This window comes from Balaenoptera ricei, chromosome 10, assembly GCF_028023285.1.
Source record: "Balaenoptera ricei isolate mBalRic1 chromosome 10, mBalRic1.hap2, whole genome shotgun sequence".
Lineage (NCBI taxonomy): Eukaryota > Metazoa > Chordata > Mammalia > Artiodactyla > Balaenopteridae > Balaenoptera > Balaenoptera ricei.
In genome coordinates, this window is record NC_082648.1 from 31,203,505 (window position 1) to 31,229,317 (window position 25,813).

The 25,813-nt window shown below is 37.2% G+C and overlaps 1 protein-coding gene across 2 annotated transcripts in view; it reads right to left on the minus strand.

The window, feature by feature from the left end:
• CPNE8 (copine 8) overlaps positions 1-25,813 on the minus strand; it is a 306,320-nt gene that overhangs the window by 20,319 nt on the left and 260,188 nt on the right. Inside the window, exons 15-17 of one of the 2 annotated variants that reach the window (XM_059934544.1) lie at positions 22,220-22,401; positions 17,137-17,205; positions 15,948-16,075 (exon numbers count right to left, since the gene is read on the minus strand). In XM_059934544.1, coding sequence (XP_059790527.1) covers positions 15,948-16,075; positions 17,137-17,205; positions 22,220-22,401 — 379 coding nt within the window. The remainder of the gene's footprint in view (positions 1-15,947; positions 16,076-17,136; positions 17,206-22,219; positions 22,402-25,813) is intronic. The other variant, XM_059934545.1, reaches the window with a different exon arrangement.

Here is a 25,813-nt window from a genome sequence, read left to right on the forward strand (position 1 = left end):
ATTTTTCCATCCTCTCACTTTCAGTCTTTATGTGTCCCTAGGTCTGAAGTGGGTCTCTTGTAGACAGCATAACATGGGTCTTGTTTGTATATCTATTCATCCAACCTATGTCTTTTGGTTAGAGCATTTAATCCATTTACATGTAAGGTATTTATTGATATGTATGTTCCTATTGCCATTTTCTTACTTGTTTCGGATTTGTTTTTGTAGGTCTTTTTTCTTCCCTTCCTCTTTTGTTCTCTTCTCTTGTGGTTTTATGACCATCTTTAGTGTTGTGTTTGGGATGTTTTTTCTTTTTTGTGTGTGTATCTCTTGTAGTTTTTTGGTTTACTGTTCTCATGAAGTCTGGATATAGCAATCTGTATAGGTACAAGGTTGTTTTAAGATGCTGGTGTCTTTCCCACCTAGAGAAGTTCATTTAGCATTTGTTGTAAGGCTGGTTTGGTGGTTCTGAATTCTCTTAGCTTTTGCTTGTCTGTAAAGCTTTTGATTTTTCCATCAAATCTAAATGAGAGACTTTTTGTGTAGAGCATTCTTGGTTGTAGGTTTTTCCTTTTCATCACTTGAAGTATATTGTGCCACTCCTTTCTGGCCTGCAGAATTTCTGCTGAAAAATCTGTTGATAACCTCATGGGGATTCCCTTGTATGTTATTTGTTGATTTTCCCTTGTTGTTTTTAATATTTTTTCTTTGTCTTTAATTTTTGTTAGTTTGATTAATATGTGTCTCAGCATGTTCTTCCTTGGGTTCATCCTCTATGGGACTCTCTATGCTTCCCGGACTTGAGTGAGTGTTTCTCATGTTAGGGAATTTTTCGGCCATAATATCTTCAAATATTTTCTCAGGCCCTTTCTCTTTCTTTTCTCCATCTGGAACCCCTATAATGTGAATGTTGGCATGTTTAATATTGTCCCAGAAGTGTCTGAGACTGTCCTCATTTCATTCTTTGTTTCTTTAAAAATTTTTTTTTTAGATTGAAGTATATTTGATTTACAATTTGTGCCAATCTCTGCTGTATAGCAAAGTGACTCAGTTATACACATATATACATTCCTTTTTTATATTCTTTTCCATTATGGTTTATCACAGGATATTGAATATAGTTGCCTGTGCTATACATTAGGACCTTGTTGTTTATACGTTCTTTTTTCTTTATTCTGTTCTGTGGCAGTGATTTCCATCACTCTGTCTTCCAGCTCACTTATTCGTTGTTCTCCTACATTTATTCTTATATTGATTCCTTCTAGTGTATTTCAGTTATTGTATTGTTCATCTCTTTTTGTCCTTTAAATCGCACTGCTTCTTAAACATTTCTTGCATTATCTCGATCTGTGCCTCCATTCTTTTTCTGAGATCTTGGATCATCTTTACTATCATTACTATTAATTCTTTTTCAGGTAGATTGCCTATCTCCTCTTCATTTAGTTGTTCTTGTGGGTTTCTATCTTTTTCTTTCATTTGCACCAATTTCTCTGTCATCTCATTTCATATAACTTACTGTGTTTGTGGTCTCCTTTCCACAGGCTGCAGGATAATAGTTCCTCTTGCTTCTGGTGTCTGCCCCCTGGTGGGTGAGGTTGGTCCAGGGTCTTTTGCAGGCTTCTTGGTGGGATGGGCTGGTGCCTGCCCTCTGGTGGGTGGAGCTGGGGCCATGTCAAAGGGTGTGTTTTGAGGTGGCTGTGAGATCAGTACAACTTTAGGTAGCCTGTCTTCTGTTGGATGAGGCTGGTTTCCTATCTTGTTGGTTGTTTGGCCTGAGGCTTTCCAGCGTTGGAGCTTGCAGGTTGTTGGGAGGGGTTGTGTCTTGGTGCTGAAATGTTGGCCTCCGGGAGAGCTCACTCTGATCAATATTCCCTGGGGCTTCTGCTACCAGTGTCCTTGCCCTCATAGTGAGCTATAGTCAATACTTTGCACCCCGGGATACCCTCCAAGACCCCTAAGTAGGTGTAGCCCAGGTTCCTATGGAGGTACTTTGTGCTGGGTCCCAGTGCACGTGAGACCTTTGTACACCCTCAAGATTGGAGTCTCTGTTTCCCCCATCCCTGTAGAGCTCTTGCACTCAAGCCCCACTGGCCTTCAAGGCTGAATGCTCTGGGGGTTCTTCCTCTCGATTCAAGACCCTCAGACTGTCTTGGGAGGGTTATTTTTATGTGGGAACATCCCTGTGTAGCCTGTGTGGGTTTAATATTTTTTGGTGCAAGCATTGTTTTTAGTATAGACGACTGCCACCTTTTCCCTCAGTGTATGCTGGCCATTATCCTCTTGATAGGAGATGTGACTGATGTTGTGGTGACCAGAGCCTGCACTGGATATTAAGTGGGGCCTCCCCTTTGCTCTGTGGTTGTCACTGCCCTGTTAGAGGTGGGGTTTGCTCCATAGTTGTTGGAGTAGAGGCCCCAAGATCTGTTTCTTAGCTGTGTTTCTGATCTGCAGTGTGAGCTAGGCAGGATTGGATCACTCCCACTGGGAGGAAAGCCAATGAGTATTCCTCCTCTGGAGTTATTCACCTGTGGGTGTGCTCTGTCGTGTCACTTTTCACCCATTGTGCAAGTTTTCAGATTACACTGTTGTTGGCACTGCTCTCGGCCTTAACTGTGGGTATGCCTGCTATTGGCCCTGGTGTCTTTCAGATGTTTTCACCAGGCCACCAGCATAGGTCCACTGAAGTCAGGTCCCCAGACTGCAGTAATCATGAGTCTGGACCCCCTGTGGTCAGCTCAGACTCTAGCTTGGCACAACCCTGGCATGTATGTTCCCACAAAGCCTACAGCTGCTGAAGCTAGAACCGTCTTTTCTGTGGGAGCCTTGTTGTCCATTCAGATGTTCTGTAGGCACTGAGTTTACAAAGCCAGTTGCAGGGGTGTCAATTCACAGTTTGCACAGCTGCGAGGAGAGAGTGCAGCTTTTCTTCCATAGTTGCATGGCCCCTGGGGCTTAGCTGTGTTTTCAGTCCCACCTATTTGTGTGGGCCACCCACAGGCGTCTGCTCCTGAGGCTGCCCGGAGCACATGAGTCCACCTGGTGAGGAGGGGGTGCAGAGGAGAAGGCAGCAGATGGGGTTGTGGGAGCCCATGTGGGAATGGGTCATGCAGGGGAGCTGGCAGCATGGGAGTGAGAGAGCTAGCTGGTGGCCTCGGGTATGAGAGAGCTGGCCCTGGTGGGGACAGGGTATGCTGGAGAGCCGGTGGCCAACGGTGCAAGAGAGTCAACCCTGGCAGGAGCCCTTCCTAGTCCCTGGGGAGGCAGGGGCCAGCATGTGGGGAGAGAGGCTGCAATGGTAGCCCCACCCCTTTTGTGTCACTCAACAATGGCACTTCATTTATATGGTCTGGGTTTCCTCTACAAGCATTCCCAGTTGTGGATTTCCTCACTCCCATCCCCTCAGGCTGTCTCCTTGCAGCCAACAGCACTCTTCTCCCCAGGTTTGCTCTCCAAATCCCAAGTTCCAGTACCCAGCCCCATTCTGCACTGGTGGATGCACGTCTCAGGCTGGGGCATGCAGGGCTGTGGCACAGACTATCTGTGTAGGTCTCACTGTGTCCTGCTTGTCACAGACTGGTTGCTGCACTTTCCTCCGATAGCCCCCAAAGCTTCCCTTCTGTCCCAACTGATCTTCCCACCAGTGAGGGGGCTTCCCTGGATGCAGGAACCTCTCCTCTCCTTCAGCTCCCTGCCCAGGGGCGCAGGTCCCTTTCCACTTCCTCTCCTCTTACTTTTCTCTTCTTTTGTCCTACCCAGTTACATGGGGATCTTTCTTGTCCTTTTAGGTGTCTGAGGTCCACTGCTAGTGTTCATGTGGTGCTCTGTGAGAACTGTTCCATTTTTAGATGTATTCTTGATGCATTTGTGAGGAGAGATGAACTCCATGTCCTCCTACTTCTCCACCATCTTGGCAGAGTCAGATTGGGGTCCCAGGTTCAGCTCCAGAAGCCCACTTTGATGCAAGTAAGGCTTCAGCCTCTTGGATGGCCTCTGGGGCAAGGCACTGTTCCACTGTGCGAGGGGGGAGAGAAGTGAGTCTTCCATCTGGGGGCATTTACTTTTTTTTTTTTTTTTTAAATATAGTGTCTGGACTGGGTCCTATCTGTAGACATTCAGATTTAATTGCTGTGGGGTGCGGCTCAGTCATTGGTACGGTTTCTTTTTTTTTTTTTAATTAATTAATTAATTAATTTATTTTTGGTTGTGTTGGGTCTTCGTTTCTGTGCCAGGGCTTTCTCTAGTTGCGGCGAGCGGGGGCCACTCTTCATCGCGGTGCATGGGCCTCTCACTATCGTGGCCTCTCTTGTTGCGGGGCACAGGCTCCAGATGCGCAGGCTCAGTAGTTGTGGCTCACGGGTCCAGTTGCTCTGTGGCATGTGGGATCTTCCCAGACCAGGGCTCGAACCTGTGTCCCCTGCATTGGTAGGTGGATTCTCAACCACTGCACCACCAGGTAAGCCCGGCATTTACTTTTTATTTCTCTTTCAACACTTCTTGTTACCTCTGGAGAAAGTCTCAGTTGTTATTACTATGTCTTTTTCCCGCAGCTTTATTGAGGTATAATTGGTATATAAAAAACTGCACATAATTAATATAAGCAATTTGCTGTGTTTCAACATATGTATATACTCATTTTACCATCAAAACAATCAAGGTAATAAACATATCCATTAGCCCCATTTCCCTGTGTCCCTTTCTCTGTGTGTGTGTCTGTGTGTGTGTGTGTATGATTCAATCACCTTATTTGTTATTGTTCTGTGCAGGCTTTCTATTTCTTCTTGATTCATTCTTGGTAGGTTGTAACTTTCTAGGAGTTTATTCATTTATTCTAAGTTGTCCAATTTGTTGGAGTCCAATTGTTTATAATAGTCCCTTATAATATTTTTTTATTTCTGTGACTTCAGTTGTAATGTCTGCTCTTTCATTTCTGATTTTATTTACTTGAGTCATTTTTCTGCTTAGTCTAGCTAAAGGTTTGTAGATTTTATTTATCTTTAAAAAAAATCAACTCTTAGTTTAGCCAGTTTCTTTCTATTGTTTTCCTAGTCGCTAGTCCATTTAATTCTGCTCTAATTTTTATTTAATTTTAATTATTATTTCCTTCCTTCCATTAACTTGTGCTGAGCTTGTTGTTCTTTTCCTAGTTCCTTGAGGTATAAACCTAGGTCGTTTGAGATTTTTCTTCTTTTTAAAAATGTTGTCTTATCATTATAAATTTCCCTCTTAGTACTGATCACACCCAAAAAAATAGTACAGTATTTTACAGTATCCCATAACTTTGGGTATATTGTGTCTTCATTTTTCTCAAGATATTTTCTAATTTCCTTTTTGATTTCTTTGACCCAATGATCATTCAAGAGTGTGTTAATTTCCATTTATTTGTGAGTTTTGTGATTTGTTTTTGTTATTGATTTCTGTTTTTTTTTTTCCATTGTGTTCAGAAAAGATACTTAGAATGATGTCAATCTTCTTACATTTAATGAGACTTGTTTTGTGACTCAGCAGGTGATCTATCCTAGAGAATGTTCCATGTATGCTTGAAAAGAATATGTATTCTGTTGCTGTTGAATGGAATGTTCTGTATATGTCAGTTAGGTTCCATTTGGTCTAGAGCATTACTCAAATTTGCTGTTTCCTTATTTATTTTCAGCCTGGGTGATCTATTCATTATTGAAAGTGGGTAGTGAAGCCTTCTAATACTATTGTATTGATGTCTATATCTCCCTTCAGATATGTCAATTTAAAAAATATGCTTAGATTCTTTGATGTTTGGTCTATACATATTTATAATTATTATGTCATCCTGTTGTATTGACCCTTTAAAATTTTTGTTCTTTTTAATAAAAATTGTACTTAAGGTGTACAACATGATGATTTGATATACATATACACAGTGAAATAATTACTACAGTCAAGCATGATAACATATCATGATGTCACATAGTTACCATATTTTTTGGGGTGTGATCAGTGCACTTGAAATTTACCCTTTTAGCAAACTTCCAGCATTCACTGCAGTATTTACTATAGTCATCATACAATATATGAGATCTCTAGACATATTCATCCTATGTAATGCAACTTTGTACCCTGTGACTAATATCTCCCCATTTCCTTTACCTCTCCAACTCTGTTAACCACTGTTCTAACACTCTGCTTCTATGTATTCAGCATTAAAAATTCTACATATAAGTGAGACGATGTAGTTTTTTTTTTTTCTTTCTGTGTCTGGCTTATTTCACCTAGCATAACATCCTTCAGGTTCATCAATGTTGTTGCAAATGGCAAGCTAAAAATATATATATATATAATTATATAAAATGATATATATCACATAAATTGATGCTTTTATTATGTAATGACCTTTGTCTGTTTGGATATTTTTGACTTAAAGTTTGTTTTTTCTAGGTATAGCTGCCCTTGCCTGCTCTCTTTTGGTTACCATTTGCATGGAGTATCTTTCTATCCATTCCTTCATTTTCATCCTATGTATGTTCTTAATTTGAAGTTGAACCTCTCATAGCATACAATTGGGTCTTTTTTTTTCTTTTTTAATCTATTCACCTACTTTATGTCTTTTGATTGATTAATTTTATCCACTTATATTTTGGTTTTCTTTTGATTCACCATAAAATATACCTAAGAGAAGGGGAGATATATTCAACCATCAAGAGAGTTACAGATAGAGCCTGAAGTAGATACAGTAAACTTGGAATTTCTTTGAAGTTTGTTGTTTTATCTTAAAAATTCATAGAAATTTTGCATTTTACTTTATAATAAATTTGTGCTTGTATTAATGCTTTATGTCTTAACTTTGAGGAAAATTAATGGTGTAGAAAAAATCATAAGTGTATTGTGTGGTTCTCACTCCTGCTAGATACACTAATTTGAAAATACAATGTACTTTATATAAGAACTATTCAATCCATTTTAGTCTTGTCACCATCAGTAGCATAGAATAATCCTTTAAAACTATTATCTCAGAGACCTTCAAGATGGTGGAGGAGTAAGACGTGGAGATCACCTTCCCCTCCACAAATACATCAGAAATACATCTACATGTGGAACAACTCCTACACAGCACCTACTGAACGCTGGCAGAAGACCTAAGACTTCCCAAAAGGCAAGAAACTCCCCACGTACTTGGGTAGGGCAAAAGAAAAGGAAAAAACAGAGACAAAAGAATAGGGAGAGGACCAGCACCTCTGCGAGGGAGCTGTGAAGGAGGAAAAGTTTCCACACATTAAGAAGCCCCTTAACTGGTGGAGATGGGGGTGGCAGGGGGGAAGCTTTGGAGCCACAGAGGAGAGCACAGCGACAGGGGTGCAGAGGGCAAAGCAGAGAGATTCCCACACAGAGGATCAGTGCCGGCCAGCACTCAACAGCCTGAGAGGCTCGTCTGCTCACCTGCCAGTGCGGGTGAGGGCTGACAGCTGAGGTTCGGGCTTCGGAGGTCAGACCTCAGGGAGATGACAGGGGTTGGCTGTGTGAACAGTGCCTGAAGGGGGCTACTGCACCACAGCTAGCCGGGAGGGAGTCTGAGAAAAAGTCTGGAACTGCCTAAGAGGCAAGAGACCATTGTTTTGGGGTGTGTGAAGAGGGGATTTGGAGCACTGCCTAAATGAGCTCCAGAGATGGGCGTGAGCCGTGGCTATCAGCGTGGACACCAGAGACTGGCATGAAATCCTAAGGCTGCTGCTGCAGCCACCAAGAAGCCTGTGCTCAAGCACAGGCCACTATCCACACCTCCCCTCCTAGTAGCCTCTGCAGCCCACCACGGCCAGGGCCCCATGATCCAGGGACAACTTCCCTGGGAGAACACACAGCGTGCCTTAGGCTGTTGCAACGTTATGTTGACCCCTGCAGCCTCAGACTTGCCCCGCATTCTGTACCCCTCCCTCCCCCCGGCATGAGTGAGCCAGAGTTCCCTAATCAGCTGCTACTTTAACCCTGTCCTGTCTGAGCAAAGAACAGGTGCACTCAGGGGACCTACATGCAGAGGCAGGGTCAAATCCAAAGCTGAACCCCAGGAGATGTGTGAACAAAGCAGCAAAAAGGAAATTTCTCCCAGCAGCCTCAGGAGCAGGGAATAAAAACTCCACAATCAACTTGATGTACCCTGCATCTCTGGAATAACAGAATAGACAACAAATCATCCCAAAATTGAAGCAGTGGACTTTGGGAGGAACTGTAGACTTGGGGTTTACTTTCTGCATCTAATTTGTTTCTGGTTTTATGTTTATCTTAGTTTAGTACTCAGAATTTATTATCATTGGTAGATTTGCTTATTGCTTTGGTTGCACTCTTCCTTTTTCTTTATATATATAGACATACATATTTTTTCCTTATCGTCTTTTTTGAGTGTCTATGTGTATGCCTCTTTGTGTGATTTTGTCTGTATAGCTTTGCTTTTACCATTTGAACTAGGGTTTTGTCTATCAATTTTTTTTTCTTTTATTACTTTATAAATTTTTTTTAATAATTAAAATTTTTTTTTGTTTTAACAATATTTTATGTTTTATTCTATTCTATTCTATTCTATTTTTTCTTTCTTTCTTTCTCCCTTTTCATCTGAGCCATGTGACTGACAGGGTCTTGGTGCTCCAGCTGGTTGTCAGGCCTGTGCCTCTAAGGTGGGAAAGCCGAGTTCAGGACATTGGTCCACCAGAGACCTACCGGCTCCACATAATATCAAATGGTGAAAGCTCTCCCAGAGATCTCCATCTCAATGCTAAGACCCAGCTCCACTCAACGAACAGCAAGCTACAGTGCTAAACACCCTATGCCAAACAACTATCAAGACAGGAACACAACCCCACCCATTAGCAGAGAGGCCACCCATTAGCAGAGAGGCTGCCTAAAATCATAATAAGGTCACAGACACACCAACACACACCACCAGACGTGGACATTCCCACCAGAAAGACAAGATCCAGCCTCATCCACTAGAACACAGGCACTAGGCCCCTCCACCAGGAAGCCTACACAACCCCCTGAACCAACCTTAGCCACTGGGGGCAGACACCAAAAACAACAGGAACTACAAACTTGCAGCCAGCGAAAAGGAGACCCCAAACATAGTAAGTTAAGCATAATGAGAAGACAAAGAAACACACAGCAGATGTAGGAGCAAGGTAAAATCCCACCAGGCCAAACAAGTGAAGAGGAAAGAGGCAGTCTACCTGAAAAAGAATTCAGAGTAATGATAGAAAAGATGATCCAAAATCTTGGAAATAGAAGGGAGAAAATACAAGAAACGTTTAACAGGACCTAGAAGAACTAAAAAGGAAACAATGATGAACAACACAATAAATGAAATTTAAAATTCTCTAGAAGGAAACAATAGCAGAATAACTGAGGCAGAAGAATGGATAAGTGACCTGGAAGATAAAATAGTGGAAATAACTTTTACAGAGCAGATAACGAAAAAGAATGAAAAGAATTGAGGAGAGTCTTAGAGACCTCTGGGACAACATTAAACACACCAACATTCAAATTATAGGGGTCCCAGAAGCAGAAGAGAAAAAGAAAGGGACTGAGAAAATATTTGAAGAGATTATAGTTGAAAACTTCCTTAATATGGGAAACAAAAGAGTCAATCAAGTACAGGAAGCACAGAGAGCCACATACAGGATAAATCCAAGGAGAAACAAACCAAGACACATGTTAACCAAACTATCAAAAACTAAATACAAAGAAAAAATATTAAAAGTGGCAAGGAGAAAGCAACAAATAACATATAAGGGAATCCCCATAAGGTTAACAGCTGATCTTTCAGCAGGAACTCTGCAAGCCAGAAGGGAGTGACAGGACATATTTAAAGTGATGAAAGGGAAAAACCTATAAAAAAGATTACTCTACCCAGCAAGGATCTCATTCAGATTTGACAGAGAAATATAAATTTTACAGACAAGCAAAAGCTAAGAGAATTCAGCACCACCAAACCAGCTTTACAGGCAAATGCTAAAGGAACTTCTCTAGGCAGGAAGCACAAAAGAGGGAAAAGACCTACAATAACAAACCTAAACAATTAAGAAAAGTGTAATAGGAACACACATATCAATAAGAACCTTAATGTAAATGGATTAAATGCCCCAAGTAAAAGATATAGACTGGTTGAATGGATAAAAAAAAAAAAAAGATCCGTATATATGCTGTCTACAAGAGTCCCATTTCAGACCTAGGGACTCAGACAGACTAAAAGTGAGGGAATGGAAAACGATATTCCATGCAAATGGAAATCAAAAGAAAGCTGGAGTAGCAATTCTCATATCAGACAAAATAGACTTTAAAACAAAGTCTATTACAAGAGACAAAGAAGGACACTAGATAATGATCAGGGGATCAATCCAAGAAGAAGATATCACAATTGTAAATATTTAGGCACCCAAACATAGGAGCACCTCAATAAATAAGGCAAATGCTAACAGCCATAAAAGGGGAAATCAACAGTAACACAATCAGAGTAGGGGATTTTAACACCCCACTTTGACAAATAGTCAGATCATCCAAAATGAAAATAAATAAGGAAACACAAGCTTTAAATGATACATTAAACAACATGGACTTAATTGATATTTATAGGACACTCCATCCAAAAACAACAGAGTGCACTTTCTTCTCAAGGGCTCATGGAACATTTTCCTGGATAGATCATATCTTGGGTCACAAATCAAGACTTGGTAAATTTAAGAAAATTGAATATGTATCAAGTATTTTTTTGGGCCACAATGCTATGACACTAGATATCAATTACAGAAAAAAATCTGTGACAAATACAAACACATGGAGGCTAAACAATACACTACTAAATAACCAAGAGATCGCTGAAGAAATCAAAGAGGAAATCACAAAATACCTAGAAAGAAATGACAATGAAAACACGACAACCCAAAACCTATGGGATGCAGCAAAAGCAGTTCGAAGAAGGAAGTTTATAGCAATACAATCCTACCTCAAGAAACAAGAAACATCTCAAATAAACAACCTAAACTTACACCTAAAGCAATTAGTGAAAGAAGAAGAACAACATCAAAAAAAACCAAAGTTAGAAGAAGGAAAGAAATAATAAAGATCAGATCAGAAATAAATGAAAAAGAAGTGAAGGCAACAATAGCAAAGATCAATAAAGCTAAAAGCTGGTTCTTTGAGAAGATAAACAAAATTGATAAATCATTAGCCAAACTCATCAAGAAAAAAGGGAGAAGTCTCAAATCAATAGAATTAGAAATGACAATGGAGAAGTAACAACTGACACTGCAGAAATACAAAGGTTCATGAGAGATTACTACAAGCAACTATATGCCCAAAAAATGGACAACATGGAAGAAATGGACAAATTCTTAGAAAAGCACAACCTTCCAAGACTGAAGCAGGAAGAAATAGAAAATATAAACAGACCAATCACAAGCACTGAAATTGAGACTGTGATTAAAAATCTTCCAGCAAACAAAAGCCCATGACCAGATGGCTTCACATGCGAATTCTATCAAACATTCAGAGAAGAGCTAACACCTATCCTTCTCAAACTCTTCCAAATAGAGCAGAGGGAGGAACACTCCCAGACTCATTCCACAAGGCCACCACCACCCTTATATCAAAACCAGACAAAGATGTCACGAAGAAAGAAAACTTCAGGCCAATATCACTGATTAGCATAGATGCAAAAATCCTCAAGAAAATACTAGCAAACAGAATCCAACAGCACATTAAAAGGTTCAGACACCATGATCAAGTGGGGCTTATCCCAGGAATGCAAGGATTCTTCCATATACACAAATCAATCAATGTGATAAACCATATGAACAAATTGAAGGAGAAAAAGCATATGAGCATCTCAATAGATGCAGAAAGAGCTTTTGACAAAACTCTACACCCCTATATGATAAAAACCTTCCAGAAAGTAGGCATAGAGGGAACTTACCTCAACATAATAAAGGCCATATATGACAAACCCACAGCCAACATCATTCTCAAAGGTGAAAAACTGAAACCATTTCCTGTAAGATCAGGAACAAGACAAGGTTGCCCACTCTCACCACTATTATTCAACATAGTTTTGGGAGTTTTGGCCACAGCAATCAGAGGAGAAAAAGAAATAAAAAGAAATCCAAATTGGAAAAGAAGAAGTAAAGCTGTCACTGTTTGCAGATTACATGATACTACACATAGAGAATCCTAAAGATGCTACCAGAAGACTGCTAGAGTTAATCAATGAATTTGGTAAAGTAGCAGGATAAAAAACTAATGCACAGTAATCTCTCACATTCCTATACACTAATGATGAAAAATCTGAAAAAGAAATTAAGGAAACATTCCCATTTACCATTGCAACAAAAAGAATAAAATGCTTAGGAATAAACCTACCTAAGGAGACAAAAGACCTGTATGCTGAAAACTATAAGACACTGATGCAAGAAATTAAAGATGATACAAACAGATGGAGAGATATATCATGTTCTTGGATTGGAAGACTCAACATTGTGAAAATGATTATACTACACAAAGCAATCTATAGATTCAATGTAATCCCTGTCAAACTACCACTGGCATTTTTCACAGAACTAGAACAAGAAATTTCACAATTTGTATGGAAACACAAAAGAACCTGAATAGCCAAAGCAATATTGAGAAAGAAAAATGGAGCTGGAGGAGTCAGGCTCCTGGACTTCAGACTATACTACAAAGCTACAGTAATCAAGACAGTATGGTACTGGCACAAAATCAGAAATATAGATCAACGGAACAGGATAGAAAGTCCAGAGATAGTCCCACGCACATATGGTCAACTTATTTTTGATAAAGGAGGCAAGAATATACAGTGGATAAAAGACAGCCTCTTCAATAAGTGGTGCTGGGAAAACTGGACAGCTACATGTAAAAGAATGAAATTAGAGCACTCCCTGACACGCTACACAAAAATAAACTCAAAATGGATTAAAGATCTAAATGTAAGGCCAGACACTATAAAACTCTTAGAGGAAAACATAGGCAGAACCCTCTATGACATGAATCACAGCAAGACCCTTTTTGACCCACCTCCTAGAGAAATAGAAATAAAAACAAAAATAAACAAATGGGACCTAATGAAACTTAAAAGCTTTTGCACAGCAAAGGAAACCATAAACAAGGTGAAAAGACAACCCTCAGAATGGGAGAAAATATTTGCGAATGAAGAAACTGACCAAGGGTTAATCTCCAAAATATACAAGCAGCTCATGCAGCTCAATAGTAAAAAAACAACCCAATCCAAAAATGAGCAGAAGTCCTAAACAGACGTTTCTCCAAAGAAGATATGCAGATTGTGAACAAACACGTGAAAGGATGCTCAACATCACTAATCATTAGAGAAATGCAAATCAAAACTACAATGAGGTATCATCTTACAGCATTCAGAATGGTCATCATTTAAAAATCTACAAAAAATAAATTCTGGAGAGGGTGTGGAGAAAAGGGAACCTTCTTGCACTGTGGTGGGAATGTAAATTGATACAGTCACTACGGAGAACAGTATGGAGGTTTCTTAAAAAACTAAAAATAGAACTACCATACTACCCAGCAAACCCACTACTGGGCATATACCCTGAGAAAACCATAATTCAAAAAGATTCATGTACCACAATGTTCATTGTAGCACTATTTACAATAGCCAGGACATGGAAGCAACCTTAATGCCCATTGACAGGTGAATGGATAAAGAAGATGTGGCTCATATATACAATGGAATATTACTCAGCTATAAAAAGAAACAAAATTGGGTTATTTGTATTGAGGTGGATGGACCTAGAGTCTGTCATACAGAGTGAAGTAAGTCAGAAAGAGAAAAACAAATACCATATGCTAACACATATATATGGAATCTAAGGAAAAAAAAAAAAAAAGGTCATGAAGAACCTAGTGGCAAGATGGGAATAAAGACATAGACCTACTAGAGAATGGACTCGAGGATATGGGGAGGGGGAAGGATAAGATGTGACAAAGTGAGAGAGTGGCATGGGCATATATACACTACAAAATGTAAAATAGATAGCTAGTGGGAAGCAACTGTATAGCACAGGGAGATCAGCTCTGTGCTTTGTGACCACCTAGAGGGGTGGGATAGGGAGGATGGGAGGGAGGGAGATGCAAGAGGGAAGAGATATGGGAACATATGTATATGTATAACTGATTCACTTTGTTATAAAGCAGAAACTAACACACCATTGTAAAGCAATTATACTCCAATAAAGATGTTAAAAAAAATAAAGAATTATTAGATCACAGATTTTCAAGTAGTCTGAAAGTGTTAACTGGCAACTACCCCTATATTTGAGAATTTTTAAAGTGCTGGACAAAACATAAAAAACTGCAATATAACAGTGTGGAGCCTGTAGTTTTAGGTGGTATATAGAAATGCACCTAGGGATTTTATATCTAAAAGTTTAACTTTTATAGTAGAGATATACCAGTACAAAATCTACAAAATTAATTGGTAAACACTGATAAGAACATTTATAATAACTATCATGAGTTAACACAAAATAAGTTCTATCATTTTTTCTTCTCTTTTTATAAAAAACAGTGGTGGGTATGATACTGTGTAAGAGAGAGTAAGAGTCGACTATAATTTATTTTGCATTAATATAATTTTTTTTAATATAATTTTTGATTCTGCTTTATTTGAGAGCCATCAAAAACTAGGAAAAGAAAGTATAGATAACACTACTTATATAGGCTAACACAATGAGCTAGGATCTGATTTTCAAATTACAGATAATGACCCATTAGTGAATTCTGAAATCAATTTTGTGGGTCAAGACCTGCATTTAAAAAAAAAGTAATAGAGAAGAATAGGATACCATAGTAATAAAGAGAAAATATGAAATAAGGATAAGTATTATTTCATAATCTTTTATTTTAGTTGTGTGTGTCCAGAGATGAGATATAAAATTCATAACTTAGTACAGATTGTGGATGAAAATGCTTGAAAAAACCTAAGCTAAAGGGTCACACTCAGAAAATGGTCATCAATGTATCTGTCAACCTGAGGTGGAGTTCCACAGGAGAGTCCACTGGGGTCAGCCCTGAGTGCAGGGGTATTTTAGCATCTTGTCTATGTCTCAGATAATGAAAAGTAGAACACATTTTGCTAACAATGTCTAGTAGGGAGATGGTAAAGTACCAGAACCTTCGAATAGAGAACTGAGGTTTCATACTGACTTTGAACATTGATAAACTGATCTAAGTGCAGTTCTTTTTCAAGTTTTGGCTACATATTGGGAAATATATGAGAGCTATACTTTTCTGATTATCTAAAAATAAGGCAGGGTTTCATAGGATTTGCAACTGAGTCAAGACAAACTTTTTAGTGATTTTAAAAGTGGTGTCTAATTTACTTATGCATTAGTAAAAAATGATAAGCAAGTTTACATTAAACATTTTTTTCTAGAACATGCATTTAGAATCATCAGCAATTATATTCTGCTCTCAATACCATGTATTATATACAGGTAGAACTCTGGGAATTTATAAAATTAGCTAATATATTAATTTCAGAGAGGTTAAAATAATGTGCCCTATATATCACTGAAAGGCTTCAGTTGTCTTCATAGAATTCAGTCTCTTTTTACTTCCTAGCTACCATAGAATATACATTAGATATGAATGATTTACACAATTGAGATAATGATTGATATTGCTCTCATGGATGCCTTTTCAATGAAAAAAAAGTTTTCCTCAGTCAAACAAATATAGGTCCTAACATAAGCCAGTGTATGTTTCTTCATTTGAGACTTTGATGTAAAGTTCTTATTGAAATATCATGATAGTTCAATGGAGATTCTTTTTACTGTATATCTTTTCCCTCACTTTCTTGGAGGTAAATTAGAAGAAAACAACTTTCATTTGTGGAGTCAGGACAACAATAATGTTATGATTTCACTCTGGTCCAGTACACTAGAATAAATAACTTATCTACTCCCACTTACCTTGCTACATGATTAATTACAGGAGCAAAGTTGGTTGGCCCATACAGTTGTACAGATTTCAGACTCCTATAATAAGCTTCCATGACACCCTCAATGCCATCACAGTAGGGGTTTTGAGGGTTCCCATTCTGTAGAAAGTTACAGGCAAAAAAAGAGTAAAGAATGTATAGTGTCTGTAAAGCTCAATTAAAAAAGAGAATGATACAGGTTCATACTCATAAAGATTTTTTGGATGAAAACTCAGTTATAGATTTATAATAGCAAAAAAATAATAAATTAAGTGATCAACATAGATTACATTTACATAGATTGTGATATGAGATAATGTGCAATCATTAAAAATGGATACTTTTCAATTAAAGGGCAGGAGAAAATTCTAAATAATCTTGAGAAGCTGAATATCATGACATTTTACAATTAATAGTGTCTTATTTATACACAGGTCTGTGTACATACAGAGATAAACATATAAAAATCTAAAAAGAAGGAAACAAAATGTTAATATTTGCTACCTCTGAGTAGTTATAAATTGTTGATTTTTATTTCATTGTTTAGACTATTCTATATTTTCCAAGTTTTCTGCAGTGACATGTATTCAAATCAGAAAAAAAAATTCTATCAATTTAAACAGTTTTACTTTATAGAAGCAAAAATGTAAAATATCTGCCATATGCATATTTTCAGGCCACAATTAATAACCCCAACTAAAGAAGCGATCAGAGGGACTCTAATTTGGTGTGAGTAGCATCAAGACAAGGGAAAGGGAAAATAATCAAAGAAACATATCCATATTGTTCAAGGGAATTGGAGCTTACCACCGGAGTTCTTATTCTGCAGATAGTAACCCAGAAGGACAACTTTAAACCTGGAGACCTAGTCTAGTTTTCTCATACTTTGAATGCTCTGTTATTAGGTTTAATTCTCCTAGTCCAGCTTCCACAAATAACACAAATAAGGCAGTGTTATCTATTGCTATGTAGCAAATTATCCCAAAAGTCAGTGTCTTAAAACAGTAGGCATTTATAATCCCATACATTCTTTTTAGGTGTCAGGAATCCAGAGGCAGCTTAGCCAGGTGATTCTTGCTCTGGATCTCTTAAGAGCTTGCAATCAAGAAGCCAACCTGGGTTGCAGTCATCTGAAAGCCTGACCAGAGTTGGAGGATCTGCTTCTAAGAAGGCTCACTTACATGGTTTGCTGGCAGTAGGTCAACACGAGCTCTGCATAGGGCTGCTTTAGTGTTCCAACAACATGGCAGCTAACTTCCCCAAAATGAGTGATCCGAGAGAGAGAGAGAGAGCAAGGAGGAAGCTCCAATAAGCTCCTAGTCTTATAAGTTGCATAGCATTACTTCTACTTTCATCTATTTGTTAGAAATGAGTCACTAAATGTAGCCCATACTCAAGGGAAGAGGAATTAGGCTCCACCTCTGGAAGGGGGTAATATAAAAAAATTTGTAGCTCTATTTTAAAACACTAGGGACAGTAACCATGCTTAAACAGAGTAGGCAGTAATTTTAGCATGTATGTTTTTACCTGAACAATCAAAAGTGATTAGTAATTTATAACTTAAATTTGTTGAATTCTATATACTAAGCTTTATATTAAAATATTTACATACATTATATAATTTTTATAGTATAACAACCTAAAAAAGTAGATAAAATGCTATTATTATTCTCACTTTACAGATGAGGCATTGAGAGCTTAGATATTGTGCCCAAAGTCACACAACACCAGTAACAGAGCCAACATTTCCAGAGTCCCATCTCTTAACCACCACTATACCACCATATTACAAAATCCTAAGCATTTTGAAAGACTGAGGATCTTAGGGAACTAAGTCAGATGTTACCAATCATTACAATTTTGTCATTTGTGAAAGAAGGACTTATAACCATTGTCCTTTTAATTTTGTCTGTTTATTCAAACTTTTTATTTTTACCTCATGTAAATTTTTTTAAAACATAAAAATAATAAAAGAACTCTTTATATTATAAAATTGCCTACAGGAATTGATTGAAATTAAAACGTGAAAGTTTAATATTTAGCACAAAGCAGTGACTGGTTTGTTTTGATGTTAATCTGCGCTGACCTTTAATTAACCTTCCTTTAAATAAAATTTTATGGTGTTCTATCTCTTGATAAGGTATAAAGCTAATTAAAATTGAAACTCATTACTGATTTTGTGCATATAAAAATGTATTATATATCTGCCTTAAGGGAACAATTACGAACCAGGATAGTTCTGAGTTACTTTTTGATCAGCATTTTAACATTTTGACTGGAGGGATTTATATTTCTATAAAATTATGAATTTCCTTTATTCCTTTGGAAATAATAAAGTCACCATTTTCCCCACCATTTCATTTATCTTGATTAGAAAGATTTTATAAATCTTTAAAAAAATATTTCTTAAAATAATTATGTGGAGAATTAGTTTTTGCTTGTTATGACAAATAAAAATAAGCTTATGTGTGGCTCTAACACAGAAGTAAAACAGAATGTTTTTGAAAATAAGTACATTCAATTTTGTTGTTTATTAATGAAGAGGGCAGTAGATGCCCTATTTTTTATTTCCTTTTTAATTAACAAACTTTTCCACTTCTGAAATAATGAATGTTAATTTGTAGAAAACATAGAAAGTATAAAGAACAAACTTCAAAATGAGCAATAATCCCACACACAGACTTAAGTGAGGAGTGTCCAGCTCTCACCAGTTTTTTCCCTTCATTTGGCTCCCTGAGGGATTGTACTGGAGATTTAGGTTCAGTTCTGGAAGTGAGGCTCATAGTCTCTGTTGCTACCTATAGCCTGTAACAATTTTCAGTGGGGCTAACATGCTGCAAAATGCTGAAGAGAGCTGTTAGGAGCTGTTGTTTTACTCTTTGAAATGTATCTGTAGCTGCCCAGAGACTGACTGCTTACTACAGGGGAAAGTTGAGAGAATTCTCCCTTTTATTCAGTAAACAAATATCTATTGAGCTTCTATTTTCTGCATGCAGTGTTAAAGACCTTTGGTGATTATACTGTTGAGTTTAGTTGGAAGAAAATGTGTACACATAAATATTAAATTGCTAGATTTCTATAAATGCCAAAATAAGTGAAAAGTATGCCAGTGATTTTAGATATTTGGTAGGAGAAATCACTTGGACAGATATAGCATTTCTCTCTATTGATCAACACAGAAGACCTTCTTTTAGGGTCACTGGCTACATGCCCATTAGAAATACTTCCTCTAAAGCCTTACTCTATAAGGAGTCACCAAGAATCATCATGAGACATGACACTCTTTCCACAACCAAAAGTGCTAATGTGGTGATATTAGTATATTTTTCCTTTCTTTTTCCATTCCCTTTTCTTTTTCCACTATATCTATTCTTACACATATTTCAAATGAAAAGCTGGGGTTTACCGTAAATCCTTTTGATTGAGTAAAGCTCAATTTCAACATCTGTGCTAGCCTCAAATTCACAATTAGGGATTTAAAAATTGTTTTAAAGGCCTCCCTTGCTATCTGAAAGATTATTTGAATTTGGTGTGATAAACAGATTAATGATTGTGAATACATATCACAAATACTTACCATGGAAATATGAGGGTTTGGTAATATTAGGTAGTACACTAATTGCCAGATTGACATGGACTGAAGTTTTTCTATTTGCCACTTTCAGCACCTACAGATATACACTGCAGTTATTTAGGCTGAAGTTAACACAAAAATCAAATGGAGCACTACCTCTCTGAAGACCTACTTAACCTTTGCCTTTCTTACTTATTCAAGAAAACAAAAGTGCTTTGAAAAAAATTAAAGTCATAGAATTATTAGGTAACATTAAAGGTGAGGCATTATCATCATCATCGACATCATCATTGTTGTTTCATCAATTTTAGAAACTATTTTTCATGAATTTAAAGGGGTATGATCTCTATCTTATAAATATTTGAGTTGGGTTCAAAGAATCATTTAAGATGCAAATAATAAAAAAGTCCCTCCTTTGCATAGGTTTGGTTACCAGGAATGAATGTGGAGGTAGGAAAAGCAGAAAATTGGAGGGAGAGAAAAAGGAAAAAGAAAAATCATACACAAAGGTGAGAAGAAACTTATGGAAGGAAAATTAATCAATATCATTTAGTTTAACATAATTATTCCTTTTCTTAAGCCTTAAAATAGTTCATGACCTTTTTCCTGAGGCACTTAAGACTCAGGATCACATGAGTGATTTTCATGGTCTTATAAGTTTCTGGGAGAATTTAATTCTCTAAGACACAACAAAATCCCAACAGATATTCATTTTTATATGATATTGGTGGTTGTGGCATGTGGGCTATTTCACAGAGGAAAAATTAAAACCTTCAGCAACCTTCCCCGAAATTGTGTGGGCTATGGAATAGAAAAAGCAAGAATAAGTATAGGAGAAAAAGTGAAAATATAGCTCTTAAAATATATTTAAGGAAGATGAAGTCTAATCATATGAAAGCTTCTGGGGGGGTATGTGTGTGTATGTATATATACATATATATATGTATATATATAAATACATAATGGTGTTCATAAAGGACATATCTGAGACATGGGATTATTACAGATGCTTTTATAAAAAGTGGTATAGTAGTGGTTAAGAATGTGGATTCTAAAATAAGATGGACCTGGGTTCAAGTCCTGTCCTCTGTAAACCTGATTAACTTCTGTGACTCTGAGATAAATTATACAACTCCTGGGGGTGCTCTTTTCACTTTATTTAATATGAGTGGCTCTTGATAGACTAGTGTGATGTGACAGTTGTTATATACCTATCCGATAAGAATTTTATGAAGATTATATAAGAAATGAGTATAAAGTACCTGGCTTGATACTCAGTAATTACTTAATAAATGATTGCATTATTGTTTATTTCTATTTTTCTTGCAGAACTTAAATATATATATATATATATATATATATATATATATATATATATATATATATATATATATATATATTACTTTTGTAACAAGAATAAAAACAACAAAAAAAGACCTGCAAAAATATTGGGCATGGAAGAGTTTACTTTTACAATATATAGGGTAAGGTAGGGAGGCATTTCTATTAGGAAAATCTAATTTTTTCCAAAATGATATCTAACCATTCCTCCAATGAGTTTCCCATTATTTCATTAGAAAGTGCAAGTAAGAATAAGACTGATTAGGCATATAAGCACCATCTGTGTGAAATTTATTTTAAAGGTAGAATGCAGTACATTGCTTATTTGTAATCATATAGCAGGAGTAGATTTATGTAAATTAAACATTAAATAGAAAAATATTTATTCCAGTCATATTTACTCCATTATATTGAAACCATAATTAATTATAGCTATAATTATTGCTTCACACTTGAAAAAAAAATTCCAGCCATAACTAATCCTTTATATTTGAAAAGAAATGACATTTTAGAAGATGGAAGATTAAGGATAGCTACACATTCTTTGATACCCCTCCCATTGAGATGTGTTTCCCCTATCTTGAAACTGGGCTGAACTTAGTGACTTGCTTGACCAAGAGAATGTAGGAGAAATAACTTTCTGGGACTTCCAAGGCCCTGCAGTTTCTTCCCCAGCCTTTTAGAATACTCACTCTGGGAAAGCTGGTTGCTGTGTAAGAAATATGACTACCTTGAGACCACTACACTATGATGAAGTCTGTGATAACCATATGGACAAGTTGTATGTAGAATGAAGGAAAGATGCCTAGACAACCCAGCTATTTCAGCCATCCTAGCTTAGGCATCAGACATAAGCTAATGAGCCATCTTAGGGGACATACTAACTCCAGGAGATATGACATGGAGAACTGAGGAATCTAACCAACAGCCAGAATAAAACCCAGATATATGTCTCTAGTAGAACAATTCCAGCCATCTCTAGCCAATCAAGGTATCCCAGGTGAGGCCCCAGACATCCTGAAGAATGTACCATCCCCCATTGTATTCTGTTCAAATTCCTGACCCACAAATCACGAATATAACAGAACGTGTTATGCAGCAATAGTTAACCAGAATAGAGCTCCTATTTATAGATCAGATGCACTTTAGGTAGATTTACTGCTAATCTAGTTAACTGTCTTTTTTCCCATTAATAGCACACTCCTAAATCAATCATTCACCAAAATTAAGCTGAGTGTATAGTCATAAGAAGTTGCTACATGAGTAATTAAAGCATAAGCAGCAAGCCAATGAAAAGATCCAACACATTATTTTTTTTCAAAATATCAATTCTTTCAATGTATTCTTACCAAAGCAAACTCATGAGATATCCTTCCATCTGGAGGCAGTTTTGCACCAAAACCTAAAGCTGGGAACATTTTATCACTGTCATAATCTTGAACGATTTCTCCCACTGCTTTCAGTGCCATACCATAGGCATTCAGTTGATAAGGATTCATGTAGTGGAGAGAAGTCGGCTGGGTAGGGTTGCCTGATGACAGAAAAAAATATTTCAAACATGAGTGATCAGGCTAAAGATATAATTTTTGGGACATTTTTCTTGATATCTATTTCAGATTCAAATATTAAAAATCATGTTTTCTGCCTACATTCATAGTATGTTAAATACCTTCTTTTGGATAAATATTGACAGAGATATTTATTAAATTAGATCAGATATGTAGAAAGTTTCCCAAAGGTATGCTAAAGCATATGCAGATTTTTTCAAAAATTATTTCTCATTGTCAATGTCATAGGCTATTCTTTTTTTTTTTAAATTTATTTATTTATTTATTTATTTATTTATTTATTTATTTATTTATTTATTTATTTATTTATGGCTGTGTTGGGTCTTCGTTTCTGTGCAAGGGCTTTCTCTAGTCGTGGCAAGCGGGGGCCACTCTTCATCGCGGTCCGTGGGCCTCTCATTATGGTGGCCTCTCTTGTTGCAGAGCACAGTCTCCAGATGCGCAGGCTCAGTAGCTGTGGCTCACGGGCCTAGCCGCTCCGCGGCATGTGGGATCCTCCCGGACCGGGACACGAACTCGTGTCCCCTGCATTGGCAGGTGGATTCCCAACCACTGCACCACCAGGGAAGCCCCTCATAGGCTATTTTTGACAGAAGAAGCATAAAAGTATTTTTGTTAATCATATTTTATTGTAATCTTTATTTTTAAAAATTGTGTGCCTTTAGTTTGAATCCTTATGCTATAATCAGAGGACCCAACTGATGTAATAGGCTTCAATAATTATGAGGCCTTCCTAAAGTTGTATCACAAACATAAACTGAATATTTGAGACATATCTCAATTTAATCACTTGAAAAGAGAAGAGTATAGAGATTTTCAAATTCATGCAAATTAAATATCTAGAGCTGAAAAATTATTCAGAGCTTCTAACTAGACATTTAGCTAGGAGTCAAAAGGCTCGAAGTCAGGTCTTGCCATTTGCAGGACAACTATATAATTTCTATTATAAATCCTACCACAGTATTTACTGGGAAGACAAAATAAGATTACATGTGTGGAAGTGATTAAAAATTATAAAGTACCATAGAAATGTAAAGTTTAACTACTACTGTTATTATTGTCTGGGTCATCCACAAATGTAGGATGTTTCATTTGAATAAGATGAATATGAGAGAGAAAGTAATATATGCGCTACCACTCAAACACATTTAGATTCACATTCAGTTGCCCTAATTATCAGCACAAAGGCAGCCTGAAAGTCCCTTTAGTTTCTTTTCTTTTTTTTTTAACATCTTTATTGAAGTATAATTGCTTTACAATGGTGTGTTAGTTTCTGCTTTAAAACACAGTGAATCAGTTATACATATACATATGTTCCCATATCTCTTCCCTCTTGCATCTCCCTCCCTCCCACCCTCCCTATCCCACCCCTCTAGTTGGTCACAAAGCACCAAGCTGATCTCCCTGTGCTATGCGGCTGCTTCCCACTAGCTAGCTATTTTACATTTGGTAGTGTATATATGTCCATGACACTCTCTCACCCTGTCACATCTCACCCCTCCCCCTCCCCATATCCTCAAGTCCATTCTTTAGTAGGTCTGTGTCTTTATTCCCATCTTGCCACTAGGATCTTCATGACCTTTTTTTTTTTTTTCCTTAGATTCCATATATATGTGTTAGCATACTGTATTTGTTTTTCTCTTTCTGACTTACTTCACTCTGTATGACAGACTCTAACTCCATCCACCTCATTACAAATACCTCCATTTCATTTCTTTTTATGGCTGAGTAATATTCCATTGTATATATATGCCACATCTTCTTTATCCATTCATCCGATGATGGACACTTTGGTTGCTTCCATGTCCTGGCTATTGTAAATAGAGCTGCAATGAACATTTTGGTACATGACTCTTTTTGAATTATGGTTTTCTCAGGGTATATGCCCAGTAGTGGGATTGCTGGGTCGTAAGGTAGTTCTACTTTTAGTTTTTTAAGGAACCTCCATACTGTTCTCCATAGTGGCTGTATCAATTTACATTCCCACCAACAGTGCAAGAGTGTTCCCTTTTCTCCACACCCTCTCCAGCATTTATTGTTTCTAGATTTTTTGATGATGGCCATTCTGACTGGTGTGAGATGATACCTCATTGTAGTTCTGATTTGCATTTCTCTAATGATTAAGGATGTTGAGCATTCTTTCATGTGTCTGTTGGCCATCTTCTTTGGAGAAATGTCTATTTAGGTCTTCTGCCCATTTTTGGATTGGGTTGTTTGTTTTTTTTGTTATTGAGCTGCATGAGCTGCTTGTAAATCTTGGAGATTAATCCTTTGTCAGTTGCTTCATTTGCAAATATTTTCTCCCATTCTGAGGGTTGTCTTTTGGTCTTGTTTATGGTTTCCTTTGCTGTGCAAAAGCTTTTAAGTTTCATTAGGTCCCATTTGTTTATTTGTGTTTTTATTCCCATTTCTCTAGGAGCTGGGTCAAAAAGGATCTTGCTGCGATTTATGTCATAGAGTGTTCTGCCTATGTTTTTCTCTAAGAGTTTGATAGTGTCTGGCTTTATACTTAGGTCTTTAATCCATTTTGAGTTTATTTTTGTGTATGGTGCCAGGGAGTGTTCTAATTTCATACTTTTACATGTACCTGTCCAATTTTCCCAGCACCACTTATTGAAGAGACTGTCTTTTCTCCACTGTATATGCTTGCCTCCTTTAGCAAAGATAAGGTGACCATATGTGCGTGGGTTTATCTCTGGGCTTTCTATCCTGTTCCATTGATCTAGATTTCTGTTTTTGTGCCAGTACCAAACTGCCTTGATTACTGTAGCTTTGTAATATAGTCTGAAGTCAGGGAGCCTGATTCCTCCAGCTCCATTTTTCGTTCTCAAGATGGCTTTGGCTATTCGGGGTCTTTTGTGTCTCCATACAAATTGTGAAATTTTTTGTTCTAGTTCTGTGAAAAATGCCAGTGGTAGTTTGATAGGGATTGCATTGAATATGTAGATTGCTTTGGGTAGTATAATCATTTTCACAATGTTGATTCCTCCAATCCAAGAACATGGTATATCTCTCCATCTATTTGTACCATCTTTAATTTCTTTCATCAGTATCCTATAATTTTCTGCATACAGGTCTTTTGTCTCCTTAGGTAGGTTTATTCCTAGATATTTTATTCTTTTTGTTGCAATGGTAAACGGGAGTGTTTTCTTAATTTCACTTTTAGATTTTTCATCATTAGTATATAGGAATGCAAGAGATTTCTGTGCATTAATTTTGTATCCTGCTGCTTTACCAAATTCATTGATTAGCTCTAGGAGTTTTCTGGTAGCATCTTTAGGATTCTCTATGTATAGTATCATGTCATCTGCAAACAGTGACAGCTTTACTTCTTTTCCTATTTGGATTCCTTTTATTTCTTTGTCTTCTCTGATT